Source organism: Ranitomeya variabilis, chromosome 6 (assembly GCF_051348905.1).
Source record: "Ranitomeya variabilis isolate aRanVar5 chromosome 6, aRanVar5.hap1, whole genome shotgun sequence".
NCBI classification, from domain to species: Eukaryota; Metazoa; Chordata; class Amphibia; order Anura; family Dendrobatidae; genus Ranitomeya; species Ranitomeya variabilis.
The window spans coordinates 184,082,828-184,102,360 of NC_135237.1; the positions used below are offsets into that span (position 1 = coordinate 184,082,828).

General features: G+C 41.4%; 1 protein-coding gene and 2 long non-coding RNA genes across 6 annotated transcripts in view; 1 reads left to right on the forward strand and 2 right to left on the reverse strand.

Annotated features, from left to right (window-relative positions):
- The window catches only part of PDE1C (phosphodiesterase 1C), a 1,454,702-nt gene that overhangs the window by 803,780 nt on the left and 631,389 nt on the right, over positions 1–19,533 (forward strand). For all 4 annotated transcript variants that reach the window (XM_077269307.1, XM_077269309.1, XM_077269308.1 and 1 more), the window contains 3 exons: positions 9,158–9,271; positions 11,161–11,343; positions 12,588–12,654. In XM_077269307.1, the coding sequence (XP_077125422.1) occupies positions 9,158–9,271; positions 11,161–11,343; positions 12,588–12,654 (364 nt within the window). The remainder of the gene's footprint in view (positions 1–9,157; positions 9,272–11,160; positions 11,344–12,587; positions 12,655–19,533) is intronic.
- LOC143782164 (uncharacterized) lies at positions 12,614–14,744 on the reverse strand. Its single transcript, XR_013216879.1, has 3 exons — positions 14,692–14,744; positions 13,603–13,712; positions 12,614–12,733 (listed from the first exon to the last, which is right to left on the reverse strand). It is a non-coding gene; the product is annotated as an uncharacterized LOC143782164 (long non-coding RNA).
- The window catches only part of LOC143782165 (uncharacterized), a 104,470-nt gene continuing 101,029 nt past the window's right edge, over positions 16,093–19,533 (reverse strand). The window contains exon 3 of the long non-coding RNA XR_013216880.1: positions 16,093–16,330. This is a non-coding gene — a long non-coding RNA (uncharacterized LOC143782165). The remainder of the gene's footprint in view (positions 16,331–19,533) is intronic.

Sequence of the window (19,533 nt, forward strand, 5' to 3'; positions counted from 1 at the left end):
CAAGGCACTAGGCACTTTGCAAGTATATATATTGATCTTTGTTTTGACTCATCTTTTTGCCCTTCTCCCACTCATATGGAGTGCCACAATGGAAATGATATTCCTAGCATCTAATGCTAATTAGGTCGTTCCACACTATACCATACCTACGTGCACTGATTAAACCTCTAGCTAAATACCAATGGACCTGCACTTTATGATTAGCTACTTTGGATTTTGAAGTTTTACCTAGTGTGAACAACAAATACTTTGAAGTTTCCCTTGAACCTTACAAAATCAAATATCAGTTTGCCTGTAATATATGATATTGGTTTACTTTTCTGTTTACTTGATTATAGGGCACTACTGTTGCTACACTGATATAATATGGTTCTATCTGCTTGAATTTGTTTTGTAAATTTTATTGTAATTTTTGTAAAAATATAACTAACATTTAAAGTTTTAACAATACCTTTTAAGTTGATGTGCCAAGATATTTATACATGGTTGTAGCTTTATAGGATGCAGAGGTCACACCTTAGCCCTTGTGAAAAATAACCTAAATACCTCACTGTTGCTTGAAAAGACACCAGTATTATAAATGGCACAAAGTAAGTGTGGAGCCCTCTTATCAATTTTATTTAGCAAGATCAACCTTGTCAGGTTTCATCCTTTTGTATATAGTGCTCTAGGCCTCATGAATCCAAATCTGCTTGCAACTGTAAATTGGCTGAACATGGTAGACATGGCTGAACTGCTGCTCCATAGCACCCTGACACTTTACAGGAAAACTGTGTCCCATTCCCAGTGTGCTGTCAGGTGTGGGGTTCATCACACTCACTTGTAGGCCACAGGCCTCCACTGTCTCCAGACCTCCATATTTTCCAGCCACTGCACTCAACTCAGGGGACACCAAGTTTATTTCAACCAACGGAGAGTTTAAGTTCATCAGATTGTAGCATGTGGGATAGGGCACAACACTTCTTGTTTCTTACTTCCTCAGCACAACATATCTTCAGCCCTACCATCTATTCCCCCTCGACTATCCCTTTGCCCACTGGCTCTGTCATCCACAGGGATTTTCTGTGCAGTTCTGCAGTGAACCCGGGATACTTGACCTTGTTACCGTACTTCCCTATCTGAGTCACTTCCAGGCAGGGGCTGCTTGTACTACTCCATATCACATTACACACTAGATGCACAGAAACTCATGACACTATTCAATTTACAAATATTGATACATTTTGTGTCTTCACGGGTAGGAACACAGTCCACCCTGTCATGATTCTCAATGGCGAGAGAACATAGCCCAGCATATATGAGAACTAGCTCTTGGAAGATGGAAACTATACTGACCATGAACTAAACCTGCCGCACAACTAGGAGTGGCCGGGTAGCATGCCTACGTTTTTTAACCCTAGATGCCCAGCGCCAGCCGGAGAACTACCTAATCCTAGCAGAGGAAAAGACAGTCCTGGCTCACCTCTAGAGAAATTTTCCCAAAAGGCAGACAGAGGCCCCCACATATATTGGCGGTGATTTTAGATGAAATGACAAACGTAGTATGAAAATAGGTTTAGCAAAATCGAGGTCCGCTTACTAGATAGCATGAAGACAGAAAGGGCACTTTCATGGTCAGCAGAAAACTCTATCAAAACACCATCCAGAAATTACTTTAAGACTCTAGCATTAACTCATAACACCAGAGTGGCAATTTCCGCTCACAAGAGCTTTCCAGACACAGTAACGAAACAGCAGCTGTGAACAGGAACAAAATGCAAAAACACACAAGGACAAAAGTCCAACTTAGCTAGGAGTTGTCTAGTAGCAGGAACATGCACAGAAGGCTTCTGATTACATTGTTGACCGGCATGAAACTGACAGAGGAGCAAGGTTATATAGCGACTCCCACATCCTGATAGGAGCAGGTGAACAGAGGGGATGATGCACACAAGTACAATTCCACAAGTGGCCACCGGGGGAGCCCAGAATCCAATTTCACAACAGTACCCCCCCCTCAAGGAGGGGGCACCGAACCCTCACCAGAACCACCAGGGCGATCAGGATGAGCCCTATGAAAGGCACGAACAAGATTGGAGGCATGAACATCAGAGGCAGTGACCCAAGAATTATCCTCCTGACCGTATCCCTTCCATTTGACCAGATACTGGAGTTTCCGTCTGGAAACACGAGAGTCTAAGATCTTTTCCACAACGTACTCCAACTCACCCTCAACCAACACCGGAGCAGGAGGCTCAACGGAAGGCACAGCCGGTACCTCATACCTGCGCAACAATGACCGATGAAAAACATTATGAATCGAAAAGGATGCAGGGAGGTCCAAACGGAAGGACACAGGGTTAAGAATCTCCAATATCTTGTACGGGCCGATGAACCGAGGCTTAAACTTAGGAGAAGAAACCCTCATAGGGACAAAACGAGAAGACAACCACACCAAGTCCCCAACACAAAGCCGAGGACCAACACGACGACGGCGGTTGGCAAAAAGCTGAGTCTTCTCCTGGGACAACTTCAAATTGTCCACCACCTGCCCCCAAATCTGATGCAACCTCTCCACCACAGCATCCACTCCAGGACAATCCGAAGATTCCACTTGACCGGAGGAAAATCGAGGATGAAACCACGAATTACAGAAAAACGGGGACACCAAGGTGGCAGAGCTGGCCCGATTATTGAGGGCGAACTCCGCCAAAGGCAAAAAAGCAACCCAATCATCCTGATCCGCAGACACAAAACACCTCAAATATGTCTCCAAGGTCTGATTAGTCCGCTCGGTCTGGCCATTAGTCTGAGGATGGAAAGCAGACGAAAAAGACAAATCTATGCCCATCCTAGCACAGAATGCCCGCCAAAATCTAGACACGAATTGGGTCCCTCTGTCAGAAACGATATTCTCCGGAATACCATGCAAACGAACAACATTTTGAAAAAACAGAGGAACCAACTCGGAAGAAGAAGGCAACTTAGGCAAGGGAACCAGATGGACCATCTTAGAGAAACGGTCACACACCACCCAGATGACAGACATCTTCTGAGAAACAGGCAGATCCGAAATAAAATCCATCGAGATGTGCGTCCAAGGCCTCTTCGGGATAGGCAAGGGTAACAACAATCCACTAGCCCGAGAACAACAAGGCTTGGCCCGAGCACAAACGTCACAAGACTGCACAAAGCCTCGCACATCTCGTGACAGGGAAGGCCACCAGAAGGACCTTGCCACCAAATCCCTGGTACCAAAGATTCCAGGATGACCTGCCAACGCAGAAGAATGAACCTCAGAGATGACTCTACTGGTCCAATCATCAGGAACAAACAGTCTACCAGGTGGGCAACGATCAGGTCTATCCGCCTGAAACTCCTGCAAGGCCCGCCGCAGGTCTGGAGAAACGGCAGACAATATCACTCCATCTTTAAGGATACCTGTGGGCTCAGAATTACCAGGGGAGTCAGGCTCAAAACTCCTAGAAAGAGCATCCGCCTTAACATTCTTAGAACCCGGTAGGTAAGACACCACAAAATTAAACCGAGAGAAAAACAACGACCAGCGCGCCTGTCTAGGATTCAGGCGCCTGGCAGACTCAAGGTAAATTAAATTTTTGTGGTCAGTCAATACCACCACCTGATGTCTGGCCCCCTCAAGCCAGTGACGCCACTCCTCAAAAGCCCACTTCATGGCCAAAAGCTCCCGATTCCCAATATCATAATTCCGCTCGGCGGGCGAAAATTTACGGGAAAAAAAGGCACAAGGTCTCATCACGGAGCAGTCGGAACTTCTCTGCGACAACACCGCCCCAGCTCCGATTTCAGAAGCGTCGACCTCAACCTGAAAAGGAAGAGCAACATCAGGCTGACGCAACACTGGGGCGGAAGAAAAGCGGCGCTTGAGCTCCCGAAAGGCCTCCACAGCATCAGGGGACCAATCAGCAACATCAGCACCCTTCTTAGTCAAATCAGTCAATGGTTTTACAACATCAGAAAAACCAGCAATAAATCGACGATAAAAGTTAGCAAAGCCCAAAAATTTCTGAAGACTCTTAAGAGAAGAGGGTTGCGTCCAATCACCAATAGCCTGAACCTTGACAGGATCCATCTCGATGGAAGAGGGGGAAAAAATGTATCCCAAGAAGGAAATCTTTTGAACCCCAAAAACACACTTAGAACCCTTCACACACAAGGAATTAGACCGCAAAACCTGAAAAACCCTCCTGACCTGCTGGACGTGAGAGTCCCAGTCATCCGAAAAAATCAGAATATCATCCAGATACACAATCATAAATTTATCCAAATAATCGCGGAAAATGTCATGCATAAAGGACTGGAAGACAGAAGGGGCATTTGAAAGACCAAAAGGCATCACCAAATACTCAAAATGGCCCTCGGGCGTATTAAATGCGGTTTTCCACTCATCCCCCTGCTTGATTCGCACCAAATTATACGCCCCACGGAGATCAATCTTAGAGAACCACTTGGCCCCCTTTATACGAGCAAACAAATCAGTAAGCAGTGGTAACGGATATTGATATTTAACCGTGATTTTATTCAAAAGTCGATAATCAATACACGGCCTCAAAGAGCCGTCTTTCTTAGACACAAAGAAAAAACCGGCTCCTAAGGGAGATGACGAAGGACGAATATGTCCCTTTTCCAAGGACTCCTTTATATATTCTCGCATAGCCGCGTGTTCAGGCACAGACAGATTAAATAAACGACCCTTAGGGTATTTACTACCCGGGATCAAGTCTATGGCACAATCGCACTCCCGGTGCGGAGGTAGTGAACCAACCTTGGGTTCTTCAAAAACGTCACGAAAGTCAGACAAGAATTCAGGAATCTCAGAGGGCATAGATGATGAAATGGAAACCAAAGGTACGTCCCCATGAGTTCCTTTACATCCCCAGCTTAACACAGACATAGCTCTCCAGTTGAGGACTGGGTTATGAGATTGCAGCCATGGCAATCCCAGCACCAAAACATCATGTAGATTATACAGCACCAGAAAGCGAATAACCTCCTGGTGATCCGGATTAACACGCATAGTCACTTGTGTCCAGTATTGTGGTTTATTACTAGCCAATGGGGTGGAGTCAATCCCTTTCAGAGGTATCGGAGCCTCCAATGGCTCCAAATCATACCCACAGCGTTTGGCAAAGGACCAATCCATAAGACTCAAAGCAGCGCCAGAGTCGACATAGGCGTCCGCGGTAATAGATGACAAAGAACAAATCAGGGTCACAGATAGAATAAACTTAGACTGTAAAGTGCTAATTGAAACAGACTTATCAAGCTTCTTAGTACGCTTAGAGCATGCTGATATAACATGAGTTGAATCACCACAATAGAAGCACAACCCATTTTTTCGTCTAAAATTCTGCCGCTCGCTTCTGGACAGAATTCTATCACATTGCATATTTTCTGGCGTTTTCTCAGTAGACACCGCCAAATGGTGCACAGGTTTGCGCTCCCGCAGACGCCTATCGATCTGAATAGCCATCATCATGGACTCATTCAGACTCGCAGGCACAGGGAACCCCACCATAACATCCTTAATGGCATCAGAGAGACCTTCTCTGAAAATCGCCGCCAGGGCGCACTCATTCCACTGAGTAAGCACAGACCATTTGCGGAATTTTTGGCAGTATATTTCAGCTTCATCTTGCCCCTGAGACAAGGACATCAAGGCCTTTTCCGCCTGAAGCTCTAAATGAGGTTCCTCATAAAGCAACCCCAAGGCCAGAAAAAACGCATCCACATTGAGCAACGCAGGATCCCCTGGTGCCAATGCAAAAGCCCAGTCCTGAGGGTCGCCCCGGAGCAAGGAAATTACAATCCTGACCTGCTGTGCAGGGTCTCCGGCAGAGCGAGACTTCAGGGACAAAAACAATTTGCAATTATTTTTAAAATTTTGAAAGTGAGATCTATTTCCCGAGAAGAATTCAGGCAAAGGAATTCTAGGCTCAGATATAGGTGCATGAACAACAAAATCTTGCAAATTTTGTACCTTTGTGGCGAGATTATTCAAACCTGTAGCTACACTCTGAAGATCCATTTGAAACAGGTGAACACAGAGCCATTCAAGGATTAGAAGGAGAGAAAGAGAGGAAGGCTGAAGTATAGGCAGACTAGCAAGTGATTCAATAAAGAGCACACTCAGAACTAGAGGGAAAAAAAAAAAAAAATTGTAGCAGACTTCTTTTTTCTCTCCTTTCTCAGCCAGTAATTTAACCCTTTTTTGGGCCGGTCAAACTGTCATGATTCTCAATGGCGAGAGAACATAGCCCAGCATATATGAGAACTAGCTCTTGGAAGATGGAAACTATACTGACCATGAACTAAACCTGCCGCACAACTAGGAGTGGCCGGGTAGCATGCCTACGTTTTTTAACCCTAGATGCCCAGCGCCAGCCGGAGAACTACCTAATCCTAGCAGAGGAAAAGACAGTCCTGGCTCACCTCTAGAGAAATTTTCCCAAAAGGCAGACAGAGGCCCCCACATATATTGGCGGTGATTTTAGATGAAATGACAAACGTAGTATGAAAATAGGTTTAGCAAAATCGAGGTCCGCTTACTAGATAGCATGAAGACAGAAAGGGCACTTTCATGGTCAGCAGAAAACTCTATCAAAACACCATCCAGAAATTACTTTAAGACTCTAGCATTAACTCATAACACCAGAGTGGCAATTTCCGCTCACAAGAGCTTTCCAGACACAGTAACGAAACAGCAGCTGTGAACAGGAACAAAATGCAAAAACACACAAGGACAAAAGTCCAACTTAGCTAGGAGTTGTCTAGTAGCAGGAACATGCACAGAAGGCTTCTGATTACATTGTTGACCGGCATGAAACTGACAGAGGAGCAAGGTTATATAGCGACTCCCACATCCTGATAGGAGCAGGTGAACAGAGGGGATGATGCACACAAGTACAATTCCACAAGTGGCCACCGGGGGAGCCCAGAATCCAATTTCACAACACCACCCCTCTTACACAGCCATATTGCATGCTACTACTGGTGTACCGTTTGAGTGGTCATTTTTCTGACTTACTGACTGGGAGAACAACCAATTGAAGTAGCAACCCATCTATTCTTCTTTCTTCTTTATGGTGCAGCAAAGAATGGAAAAGGAGATGAGCAAAATTGCAGCAAAGCCTCAGGAAAGGGGGCATTAGGTGCTTAAGATAACTTTTAATTTTGTACGTTTGAACAGGGCAATATTTCCCCATGATTTCTCCCCTATGCTTAGTATCATTAAAAACAATGAAGTACATGTATATTTTACATCGTTTGTCACTGCACATTGAATGTATAGACTGCAAGAAAAATCTGATAACGAACAAATGTTCAAAAGGAAGTGTTTACTAGAAAAAACGAGTGGAAAAATTGGATTACAGTTGCCAATGTAATTTTACTGACATAGACTTTTACCTTATATCATAGGACCTCATATTGAACATATTTAATTGTATAAAAATGTCTGGACAACAGAAATAATCTGTATGAGGTACTATTTATTCTTAAGAAAAAGATGTAATAGATCCAGCCGTCTATGATTTGTTTGGTGCCAAGGTTAATAGGTTTTCTTCTACTGAAATGGTTATAATTTAAAAGAACAATTTTCAGTTTTGAGAGCTGTAATTTGTGTTTGAGGCTCTTGTTGGTTCCTAGCACAGGTAGATGAAACAACTGCCCTAAGGGCAACACTTTCTTTATTGGTTGTGTTAGACGTTATCTTTGCAGGAAAGTGTTCTTCATATCTACTTCATCTTGTACACTGTTGCATTGTAAATGTTTCATGGAAATCTAAGAACCAGGATCCATTCAGTTAGTTTTCAACATTTTTATACAGGTTAAATATGAGCATGCTTGTAAAGGGCAGTGAATGATATAGCAATAGATTGTACTTAGCAGTATTTTAGATGTATATCTAACTGTTGAAATCATTTTAGTTTAAGGTGTCTACATAATCTATCCAAATATCACCAATAACATTTCAACCATAACTCCAACATGGTAGATTGCAAAATAATCATGGATTTTCATGTCAAAAGACATACGGCAAGATTACAGGATAGGATTTCGAAGAGTTCAGCAAAAAATGTAAATTATGTTCAAACCCACACTGGGAATGGATACTGTTTACTTAAATGGGTTGTTCACTTCTAGACACTACTACTTGATTAAAATGTTTGGTCTCCATAAAATAATAAAGCCTATACTAACCTACGGTGCCAGCGACAATCCTGAGGTATCGGCAGTCGCTCTCCCGGGGTCTCTTGTGTGATATTGTAACATGTGACACCAGCAACCAATCAGAGCTAACGTCACTGTCCCTGCCTTTGGACAAATCGATCATTAAAAGGAAGACAGGGCTGCAGCTGAACCATGACTTCCAAAAACGACATACTAGAGGGATTTAATTGGTGGCTAGCAAGTCCTTCACTTTGGTTCTATAAAAGTGAGCTTTTTTGGAAGGTGCCCAATTGGTACCCCAGTCAATAAGGACTACTATTGAATATTACTTGGTTATACAGCAAATGGAAATCTTTCTTTACATCTTTTGTGTAACCTCAATACATAATTTTGGCAATATCTAAAAGGAAATTGGACAGTGATCAGCTTCAGCCGGTGATTTGGATGAAAAAGCACTTCCTACCATTACAGTGTATCAAGCCAGGGCCAGTATCTTTAGGATAATGGAAAAAAAGGCATTTCTACAAGTGCAAAGGTGTCTCCAGGCCAGTCTGTGTATAGATTCAATACAGTTAAATATGATATGTCTTTTTTGAAATATAACTTCAATATTTATAGCAACATCAACCATAAAACTGAAAGATGTGGACACAAACACTCAGAAACCATTACATTTTCTGTGGTTTAGAACTCTACAGTAATACGTGCACAGTTCTTATTATCTACATTACACAGCAGGGAGTGTTAATTTAACATAATATTCACTTGTAATAACTTCATGCTTTAATTACACTTAAAGTCAAATATTTTAATTAATCCAACATTTCATTTGTAATTTTATCACATTTCTGAGATCACTCCTAATGAAGTTGAAGAAAATGAGACACAGCGTAGAGATTTAATAATTAAAATATGCTTTTACATTTATAGAGGGTTTGATATTCTTTCTTTTTTATGTGACCTGCAGGTTACGATGTCTGGTAAAACAACTTGAAAGAGGAGAAGCTTCTGTAGTAGACCTGAAAAAGAATCTGGAATATGCAGCAACTGTTCTGGAGTCGGTTTACATTGATGAGACGAGGTAATAAAGGCTCATAAGTTCTTATATGTGACACATTGGCCCCAATACATCAAGACCAGTGTTGTTCACACTAGTCTTGATGAAGGGGCATACTAGAGTCAGAGGTGTCTGATTCATTAAGAGGTGCAATTAATCTGCCTCATCTGAAAACTGGCGTGCACCTCTGTGCACCGTCCCACAAATCTTACTCCAGTCATTGGCTGGAGAAAGATTTCTGGCATAAAGAATGCTGTAGCTCATCATCATGAAGTGGATAAGCTGTGGCATTGCAGCGCCCCAAAGTCCTGGTCGTTGCAGTACTGATGCTCCGCCGCTAAGGGGGGCTACGGAACGTCTGATGGCACTGAAGGAGTTCACCTGACCAGGTATCACAGACACCAATACACTTCACAGTCTGGCCTCCAGGGGGAGCTAAGGGTGCTATGTATTAGGCCACTCCTCACAATCTGGTAAAACTGGGGGTTAGATAGGAAGTTAGTCAGAAGCTGACTGGGTTGGAACCAGGCAACATCCTGTGGCAGAGGGTGTTGCAGGGGAAGATTCAGGGGGTCCCTGTCAGGGGTGGGATCCTGACAGAGGCCTAGCGAACAGAAAGAACATTACGGGACCGCGCCTGCACTTCATCGCGGCGGTACCCCAAGAAAGGACAAGAAGCGAGGTTTATTGTGCTGAGTGAGAAACGAGATCAACGCAACAAGGAGAAATACCAGTAGGAGTTGTGCTGTAAGACGAGGCAACATCCTACTGAGGCGCGTAGCCGGTGGCCGGAAACGCCGAGGAAGTATTGAGCTCCAGGCCTTACTTCAAACCTACAGCAGGACAGTCAGTTATAGGCGGGCTGTCTCACTCAAATCACCTAAGAAGACATAGGGGGCAACATTTGGAGAGGGGCGACTCTAGGGTTCCGGAAGAGCTCCGAGCCTACCCGTCATACGGGTGCGTCCTAGGCATATCATCTGGGGGGACGAAGAAAAACATCATAATCGAGTTTTGAGGGAACTTCAGAAACAGACACAACAGTTGTGGGGACTCTCCCGTAAGCACAGCAGGGAAGGACCACAACACACAAGCGCTAGAAGGTAGGCACTGATTTCCACCTGCAAAGGGAACTCTGGAGGTGCCATCGGACCGGCCGGACTCAGGTAGCCCGGTTAACCGTATTCCGGACTGAGGATCCTGAAGCCTTCAGTAAAGAGGTAAAGAGACTGCAACCTGGTGTCCTCGTTATTCACCGCGACCTGCACCACACCACAACATCATCACATTCTCAACTTTCACTGGACGCCCCTCAGCAGGGTCACGGACCGGGCCTAGCCACCGTGGCAACCCCAGAACCGAGACACAGAGGCCCGGTACCGGGTGCCCCTCGGCCCTGCGGCAGTGGGGGCGCTCCAGCATCACATCCACATTCTGCCCTCATCCAACCATTTTGACAGAGCTGGGTGAAATATTTTTTTTTTCTTAAACAATTTAATATTATGGAATAATTTAGATATTGAATACTGTCTATATTGGTTTAGAAATATAAAATGTAGTAAGTAATATACGGGATTTCAAAGCCTCCTCTATCAACCAAGAACCCGCTATATTGGTCAACTCTCAATATAGAGGAGCTATTGAATCCATGCATTACCAAGGCATTTCACTGACTTCAACAGAAACTATATTTTGTTTCACATCCCTGTATCATTGCTACAGTAAAATGAGGATTTGGCAGCTCTAACTACATCTTCAATATATCTACTGCGAGAAACCATGTGAGTCTAACCTACCATATCCTGGTAGGCTTCTTGACAGCCTCATGTTCATTTTAGAACATTATTTGATTTGTATAACATGAATGTACATTTGTGCAGTGCCATAAAATGATAAATGTTTGTGTTCTCCAGACGTTTGCTGGACACGGAAGATGAACTCAGTGACATCCAGTCAGACTCTGTTCCTTCAGAAGTGCGGGACTGGCTTGCGTCTACATTTACCCGACAAATGGGGATGATGCTGAGGAGAACAGAGGAGAAGCCGCGGTTTAGAAGCATTGTTCATGCAGTGCAAGCTGGGATATTTGTGGAAAGGTATGAAAGGATCTTTTTTATAATGTGTTTTGTTTTTAGGACACTAGTGTCCCATTGAAATAAAATTCTTGTTGATGATCTGAACAATTAAAAATATGTATGCTGAAGGACAGCACAGATCTCACCTGTGTGACTGCCGTATTGCTAAAGAAGAGACAATTGTTGTTCTGCTGCCCATATATCCCAGTTTTCCAAATTTTCAGCAGCAGAAATAATCTTAAGTAAATTTAATTTTTATCCCCAAAGCTAGGATTGTCAGTAACTCATACTGTCTCATATTAAAAACTGTACAGCTCTTCACCCATATGTTTCTGGAGGTTACCAACCCTAAACATAAGGGAAACAATTTACCCATAAGGGGATTGCATGAGATACTGTGTGGTTCTTACATACACAGCACCACTCTTGTCAATGGGCTGAGTCTGGTATTGCACTTTAGTCTCATTTACTTGATGTTATTCAAAACACATTTTGGGTTTGCGTTATATGGTCAACGACTAAATTGGTATTTGTATAGCAACATTCATAGAGCTGTGTGATAGTGTGCATTAATTGCAAAGTTTTCCATGGGTAAGAATGATGCTTGCTGCATCTACACATGTCCTTCTGAAAATTTATGTAACAGTTTTGTGGAAGAAAATGGAGGCCAGATTCACGCAGAGCAAACTGATACACTTTTAGGCACAAATTGTAGGATCCTAAAAGGATGACGACTCCTAGAAAGGAAAGTCTTCTACTTCTTTTATTTTAAAATCCACTTTTGATTTTGGCAAAAACAAATGTATCAAATACTGTAATAAATCAAATTTTGTGACATGGACAAGGTAAGTCAAAAGCACTGCTAGCTATGTTTGCAAAGAGAAAGCCTTCACATAAGAATGTAGGAGCAAGTTAATTTTTGGCTAAATGTATGCCCTTAAGTAGTGGCAGACAGAAAATATTGAGCAACATTCTAATTAAAACAAATTGATTTGCTAAAAGAACTGCAGAACTATGGTGAAAATAAGAAAATGCATTACTCAATTTGCAAACTTTTTTGTATTAAAGTGAAAATTATCCTTAAACTGAATATTTAACCTGAAAATACATCCTTGACTTAACCTCTAGTTAATATTCCATTCAGCTCATACTTCAGGCTAAAGCCTTCCCATCATTAGTACCAGTGTAATTGGTATATTGATGACTAATTAATTTATGGGGCTCATTTGGAAACATAATATTAAAGCAATAATTTATTTGTATAGGATGTACAGACGAACATCAAACATGGTTGGGCTCAGTTATCCTTCTGCTGTCATTGCTGTTTTGAAGGTAAGTAACAATTGTAAGGATGTTTCATGTGTAGTCAAACCATTTCAGGTAATTAGAGATTGCATGAAGTGTTCTAAAACTATAAAATAGATGTACGGTAAATATACGGTTGCTTCAATCCAAAAACTAATACCTTACTTGGCTTACAATTATACATTTTTACCATTTCTATTATGATCAAAATAAACACTCTTTACCTTACTCTTTTGAGGGTATATTCCCAGTCAGTAATCATCAGAGCTTTGGATGCAGCACATGTCCACTGTGTCCAAAGCGCTGCTGGCTTTTGAACGCAGGTGATTCCACACATGATCATTGAGCTGTGTGGAATCACTGTGTCCAATCCCATCTCCACAAGATAAATAGACATGCTGCAGTCTGGAAAGATGTGCCACATGTCCGTCTCTGCAGGTGAGGCGCGGGCGTCTCTGGATGTATAATGGACATGGAATTTCTTGAAATCCCATCCACTATGCTGTAAAATATGGCTGCTGTGGGTTGGATGCCGCAGATATACGCAGAGTCCAACCCGCAGCTTTTACTGACCATGGGAACATACCCTGATATTGATTTTATTATGATTTTTATGATTTATTCACATGGTGGCAAAGGGCCTGTCACGAGGTCAAAAGTGGCCAATTTTGACTCACTGGGTATTAGTGCAGAGCTACCTAAACAGATGATCCACAAAATCCTGTGAGCAGTGTCCTTTGATAGAGAATAGGGATGAGCAGATCAATATGTGATAGATCGACTTCAAGTCGAATTTCTTAAAATTTGCAGTTTCAGGTGAATACTTTGAGATTCGTTTTGCAAAAAAAAAATTTCCAACACCATTTCCCACATTGGTGATGCATTAATGATCGTAGATTGTGCAGCCAAGAAAGCTTCTCCATTATTCCCAGCAGCTATGACATTCCATTCTGCCTTGTAAACCAGATTTCATACCTTGTACAGTGGTTGTAAGTTCACCACTATGTCGTCAGACAACAATGGTTCCCATGGAGTACAATCAGGTGCAGGACTGACAGCAAGTGTGACGGAGCTGGATTGCATCTCTAGATTTATCCAAAAAGTGATTAATTATATTGAAATGAAATGTGTTTCTTTCCATCTCGCAATCCTCTCATTACCCCTTTCTATCTGAATGTTCAGCAAATTAAACTTTTGGTAAAAAATGTGTCCATGCTGGCAAATTTACATTTAAAAAAATCCCCTCATCTCTACTAAAAACTAAAAATGAGGGAATTTTTTGAAATTTGAATTTGCTGACTTTTCTGAATTTTCCCCAAAAATATGATTTGCAGCAAATGAATTCTGTACGAATCTAAAAACTGGATAGCGTGTAATAGCTTGGAAAATACTCTTTTGGGAAAAGAGAGAGAAACCCACTAATCAAAAGCGCTTACACTTTAGAGGCAAGAGGGTATTTTAACAAGTTTTTATTTGTGAAGGGGTTTTTAATAATGGTATTATTTTTTTCAAACAATTCATTGATGACCTGTTTTTTCAACTGGACAGGGATATGATTGACACACAGGTTTTTATTCAATTTTTAAATAACAATAACTGGGGTATCACTTTTAATTCAGAAACTAATGACGAGTATATTAATTTTCTAGACGTTACTATTTTCACTAAAAATGAGCAGATTCTCACTAAAACATATTTTAAACCAGTTGATGCCAACAGTTATATCCACTATAAGGCTATGTGCCCACGTTGCAGAAATGCTGCGGAAATGTCCGCAGCATTTCCGCAACTCCCTCCCATGGGTAAAATGCATGTGGAATTTGCATGTGTTTTCCCACAAAACACAAGCGTTTTGCAGGCATTTTTAGCTTGCAGAATGCTTGCATTTTCCAAGCGATTTGAAGCATCTCTTGGAAAAGTGATTGACAGGTTGGTCACACTTATCAAGCATAGAACTTGACAAGTGTGACCAACTTTTTACTATTGGTGCTGCCCATGCAGCATCAATAGTAAAAGATAGAATGTTAAAAATAATAAAAAAATAAAAAATATGGTTATTCTCACCTTCTGACGGCCCCCGATCTTCTCAGTAGCACTCCCAGTACGTTCCATTCCCAGGGATGCTTTGCGCGAAGGACCTTTGTGATGTCACGGTCGTGTGATCGTGATGTCAGCTCAGGTGATATGCGCAATGCATCCCTGGGAACGGAAGCTGCCGCGTGCACCGCTGGGAGGTGGAAGGACTCAAGGGGCCATCAGAAAGTAAATATATCCTTATTTTTTATTTTCATTCTTTTTTTATACATGAATATGGATCCCAGGGCCTGAAGGAGAGTCTCGTCTCATCCAGATCCTGGGTACCATCCGCACATGAAGCGCTCACTTTACTCATGGTGGGCATAGCCACATGTGTAAAGTGAGCGTTTCAATGCAATTCTATGGAGGCGGAATCGCCGGTCCATAATTCCTTTAAAAATGTAAAAGAGAACAATGATCAGATTTCCCTCTTATCTGGTTCCAACAAGAAAGGCAGTGACAATACCCTTGAACATAGTCTCAATTTTATTACCACTTTTAACCATCAATACAAAAAAATTCGGGAGATATTAAGAAAAAACTGGCATATTTTGGTAAATGACCCTATATTTAAAAAAAGCTTTACCGAGATACCCTTCTTTTGTATTTAGAAAAGCCCCATCACTAAAGAACATACTAGCACCCAGCAGATTACGAGACCCTGAAAAATCCGGGGGCAGCCTTATAAGCAATCCTAAAAATAGTATTACCAAATGTCGTAAAAGGGGTTGTTTGTGCTGTAAATCTATTACACACACTCCCGATAACTTCAGCTCTGTGATTACAGGTGAAAAATTCAAGATAACCACTCCAATGTCTTGTGAATATGTCATATATGTTATAGAATTCCCCTGTCCCAAACAATATGTGGGTAGAACTACCCAACCGCTCCACAAGAGACTGATCTCCCATAGGCACAATGCGGTTACTGGGTTTCTAAAACATGGTTTGTCACATCATATTTGCATGCACCATAAACAAGATTTTGGGTGTGTAAAAATCTCACCCATTGAACATATTCCACCCGAGAGCTCCAATAGAATCCAATGTCTCAACAGAAAGGAGGTTTTATGGATATATAAACTCAACACCCTGAAACCACAAGGGCTGAATGAAATATCAGAAGTATTTCTATAGTGTTTTTATAATAAATAGAGCAAAACACACACAAAAAGTTAAAAAAGATTTTTTTTTCACATTAGATAAAGTCTTCACTAAAATTGATTAATTAATTCAAATATATATATATATTTTTTGTATCACAATTTTTTTTTTATTAAAGATTATGCAGAGGTATCTGTTATTCACTCATCCTTTTATCATGATTAATTTATTCAATAATTTATTCACATTTTCTTTTTTTATAATAAATAAAACCACTATTTTTTATTACTATTTTTATTTTTCATTTTTATTTTTATTTTTATTTTTTGCATACATTTTTTATAAATGAATTTTATTCAATATACATTTTAATTGATTTTTATACTGCTAATATTGATGGTTCTTTAGGTATTCAAAACATTTTATGCTTCAAGGGTTAATTAACAGAATAGCTCAGAGGTATGTTCCCTGAGGTCCTTTCACTTCCACGATGTTTCCAAGGATGGTAGGTTCTAATCCTGGTCTGAAATTAAGACAAGAGAATATTACGAAACCAGGGTTTGTAATCTTAGCAGACTTTTTATTTCCTTTCTTTTCAATTTTATTTGCAGAAAAATCTTACATTTTAATGTCATATATAATTTTTATGCTAACAAATTGCAGTTTTAATCACTGTTGTATAGATATGCAACAAATGTATGTTTGTATTTTAAATATAACTGCAGCGTTCAGGGCGCCAGTTGTGTTTGACGCCCATTTTTTCTATGTTTAGCCCACCCTATATATGTGAGTAATACCATGTGGTTAGTATCGGCTATGTACCTGAGGACGTCCACGAAACGCATAGTTTTATAGCCCTGAATAAAGTATGCAACTCTTCTGAACTCTGTGATTCCTTTGCCTGATTTTGAAGGGGAAGACAGCGTGTCCTTGTAAAATGACATTAGGTCTCTTTCTCTAATGCCTCAGCAGTGTAGGGAAAGGTGTGGGGGACAGCAGTTTTTCTTGTGAACCATGAGTTGCATCTCAACATTTTTGAATTTGTGTGAAACCATGATTTTCAGGAAATTTGATTCAAATTCAATCCTCCAAAAATTGATCCACTCATATCTAGTAAAGACCATAAAAATAGCAATAAATTGAAATCCTATGTCTCTGAAACCATATAGCAGACTTAAAAAAAAAGAAAAACAAACCTAAGTAATCAGGAGAGAAGTGTGAATAAAATAAGAGCAAAACGTGGCCACTTTTTACCTGGTGATAACACATAAAAACAGACTGTTACAAACTGCCAACAGTAGTGTGACCCTACCAACTATGACCTGTGGCTAGGGCAACACAGCCACTGTGAGTGCTCGACATGAAGATTGCAATTACATGCTGCTAAATTGCGACTAATGCGAGCTAACTTGACAGGGATCTGACAGTCATTAATCAAAGTCATTAGTTGCGATTCAACAGCGTGAACTTGTGAACCTCATGCCACAAAGCCAAATTGTCACCCTTACCAATCTTTGTAGCTAACCTTATGTCTAAGGGGCAGTGATTCCCCTTGTGACATACCTGACATGTCAGGGTAAGGAGACTTATAGGTTATGCAATGTTCTTATGGAAATGTAAATATACAAATTGCCTCTTCAGAGCGGAAGAGAACTTGAACTCTCATGCCACCTATTGGAAGTAGGAATTCTAAAAGTCAATATCGACCATTCAACAAGCCTTGGAATATGACTTAGGATAAAAACCAAATTAGAATCTCAATTTGCAGACAAGCATTTTTGCTTCTCCTCAGTGCAAAACTTGAAATCTAATTTGCTGTAATAAAGTCCTCTGACAAGTGTATAAAGGGTAACGTTTCTCCTTGTGGAGAGTGACATGCCTGACATGCCAGACAAATGAGACCCATAAGCCATGCAATGCTCCTCTGGGAATTAAATATGTATTCCTCATCCCCATCCTTGTATGCATGGCTCCTCATTTCCATCCTTGTCTGCATGGCCCCCTATCCCCCACCTTGTCTGCATGGCTCCCCATCCCTGTCCTTGTCTGCATGGCTCCCCATACCTGTCCTTGTTTGCATGGCTCCCCGTCCCCTTCCTTATGTGCATGGCTTCCCATCCCTGTCCTTGCCTGCATGGCTCCCCATTCCCATCTTTATATGCATGCTCCCAATCCATGTCCTTGTATGCATGGCTCCCAATCTCTGTCCTTGTATGCATGGCTCCCCTTGCCTGTCCTTGTATGCATTGCTCCCCATCCCTGTCCTTGCATGCATGGCCCCCCATTGCTATCCTTGTATGCATGGCTCCTCATCCCTGTTCTTGCATGCATGTCTCCCCATCCCTGTCCTTGTATGCATGGGTCCCCATCCCTGTCCCTGTATGCATGGCTCTTTATCCCCGTCCTTGCATGCATGGCTCATTATTCCCTATCCTTGTATGCATGGCTCCCCATCGCTATGAAAAAACAAAAAACACAGCCTACTTACCTTCCCTGTGCACTCTCGCAGCATCTTGTTCTGGTGCCAGCAGCTCTTCTGGCCTAGCGATCACTTGTCCCCGCTCATTAAGGTAATGAATGTTCACCTCTCTCCATGCCTATGGGAGTGGAGAGAGGTAAATATTCATTACCTTAATGAGTGGGCACCCGTGATAGGCCAGCCGCTGCTGGATGCTGGTGGCTGTGGCTGTAACTATGCGTGCTATAAGAGAAATGAATATTCACTGCTAGTGCAGCGGGCACAGGCTTTAGTCACAGACGTCGGCTCCTGCCTCCTGTGTCCCACTGCTCGCCCACTCCCCCTCCCCCGTCATCTACTGAGACAGTGACTTGTGTATGAGCCAAGGGGGGTGTTTTCAGCACAAAAAAAGTGCTGAAAATCTCAGGTTATACGCAAGCATATACGGTACTTGGTAATGTGAGCCAATGTAATACCAGTAGAAGAACAATTTACTAAGGCTTAACTTGTTTCTTGACTGGAGTAACAGTTTGATAAAATTATGACAGTGCTTCTGTTTGATAATGGCTTCTATGATCTATTATTCCTATGTTTGGTAGAAGCTGAACTCTGGTTACTAACCTTCGGTAATTGATATGAAATCAATATTTGATGCACTGACACAACTGAAGTCATACTAATGTCTGGTGTTCAGATTAACCTGTAAGCTATTTTGTTTCAAGACAAGGCAGGAATTGAAGCATATAAAATACAGATAAGCCAATGACGAATTTGAGGAATCCCAATACTGTAACTACTTATTTCTGAGGGTAATTCTTAATCAGTTTTTTTTCCATAAAAGAAGATAATTGCATATGAGACTTGAGTGTATTCATAATCCATCTTTCAATGGTTAATCAAATTTTTTTTATCACATAATAAAATGAATGTTAAAACTTATTGAAAACTATTATTAATAACCATTGAACCACAATCTATTTATCAAGATGTCAAAATACAGTAGTGCCATGATTAGACAAATGATTCATTTTAGAGGTGGTGACAATAAAAGACTGTTTATTTTTCTGCATTTGGATGGAAAGAAATGACCTATCATATGATGTAGCATTTAGAAATATACCTAATAAAAATATATTAAATGGCAATGCATATAAGAAGGAACTTGCTATTAAGTCACCCACCTTTTTGAAGTGGACCTGTCAAGAGTTTTTTGTGACTAAAACACTTTCATGATGTAATTGTTTGTCTACTACTCCATAGGTGGACGC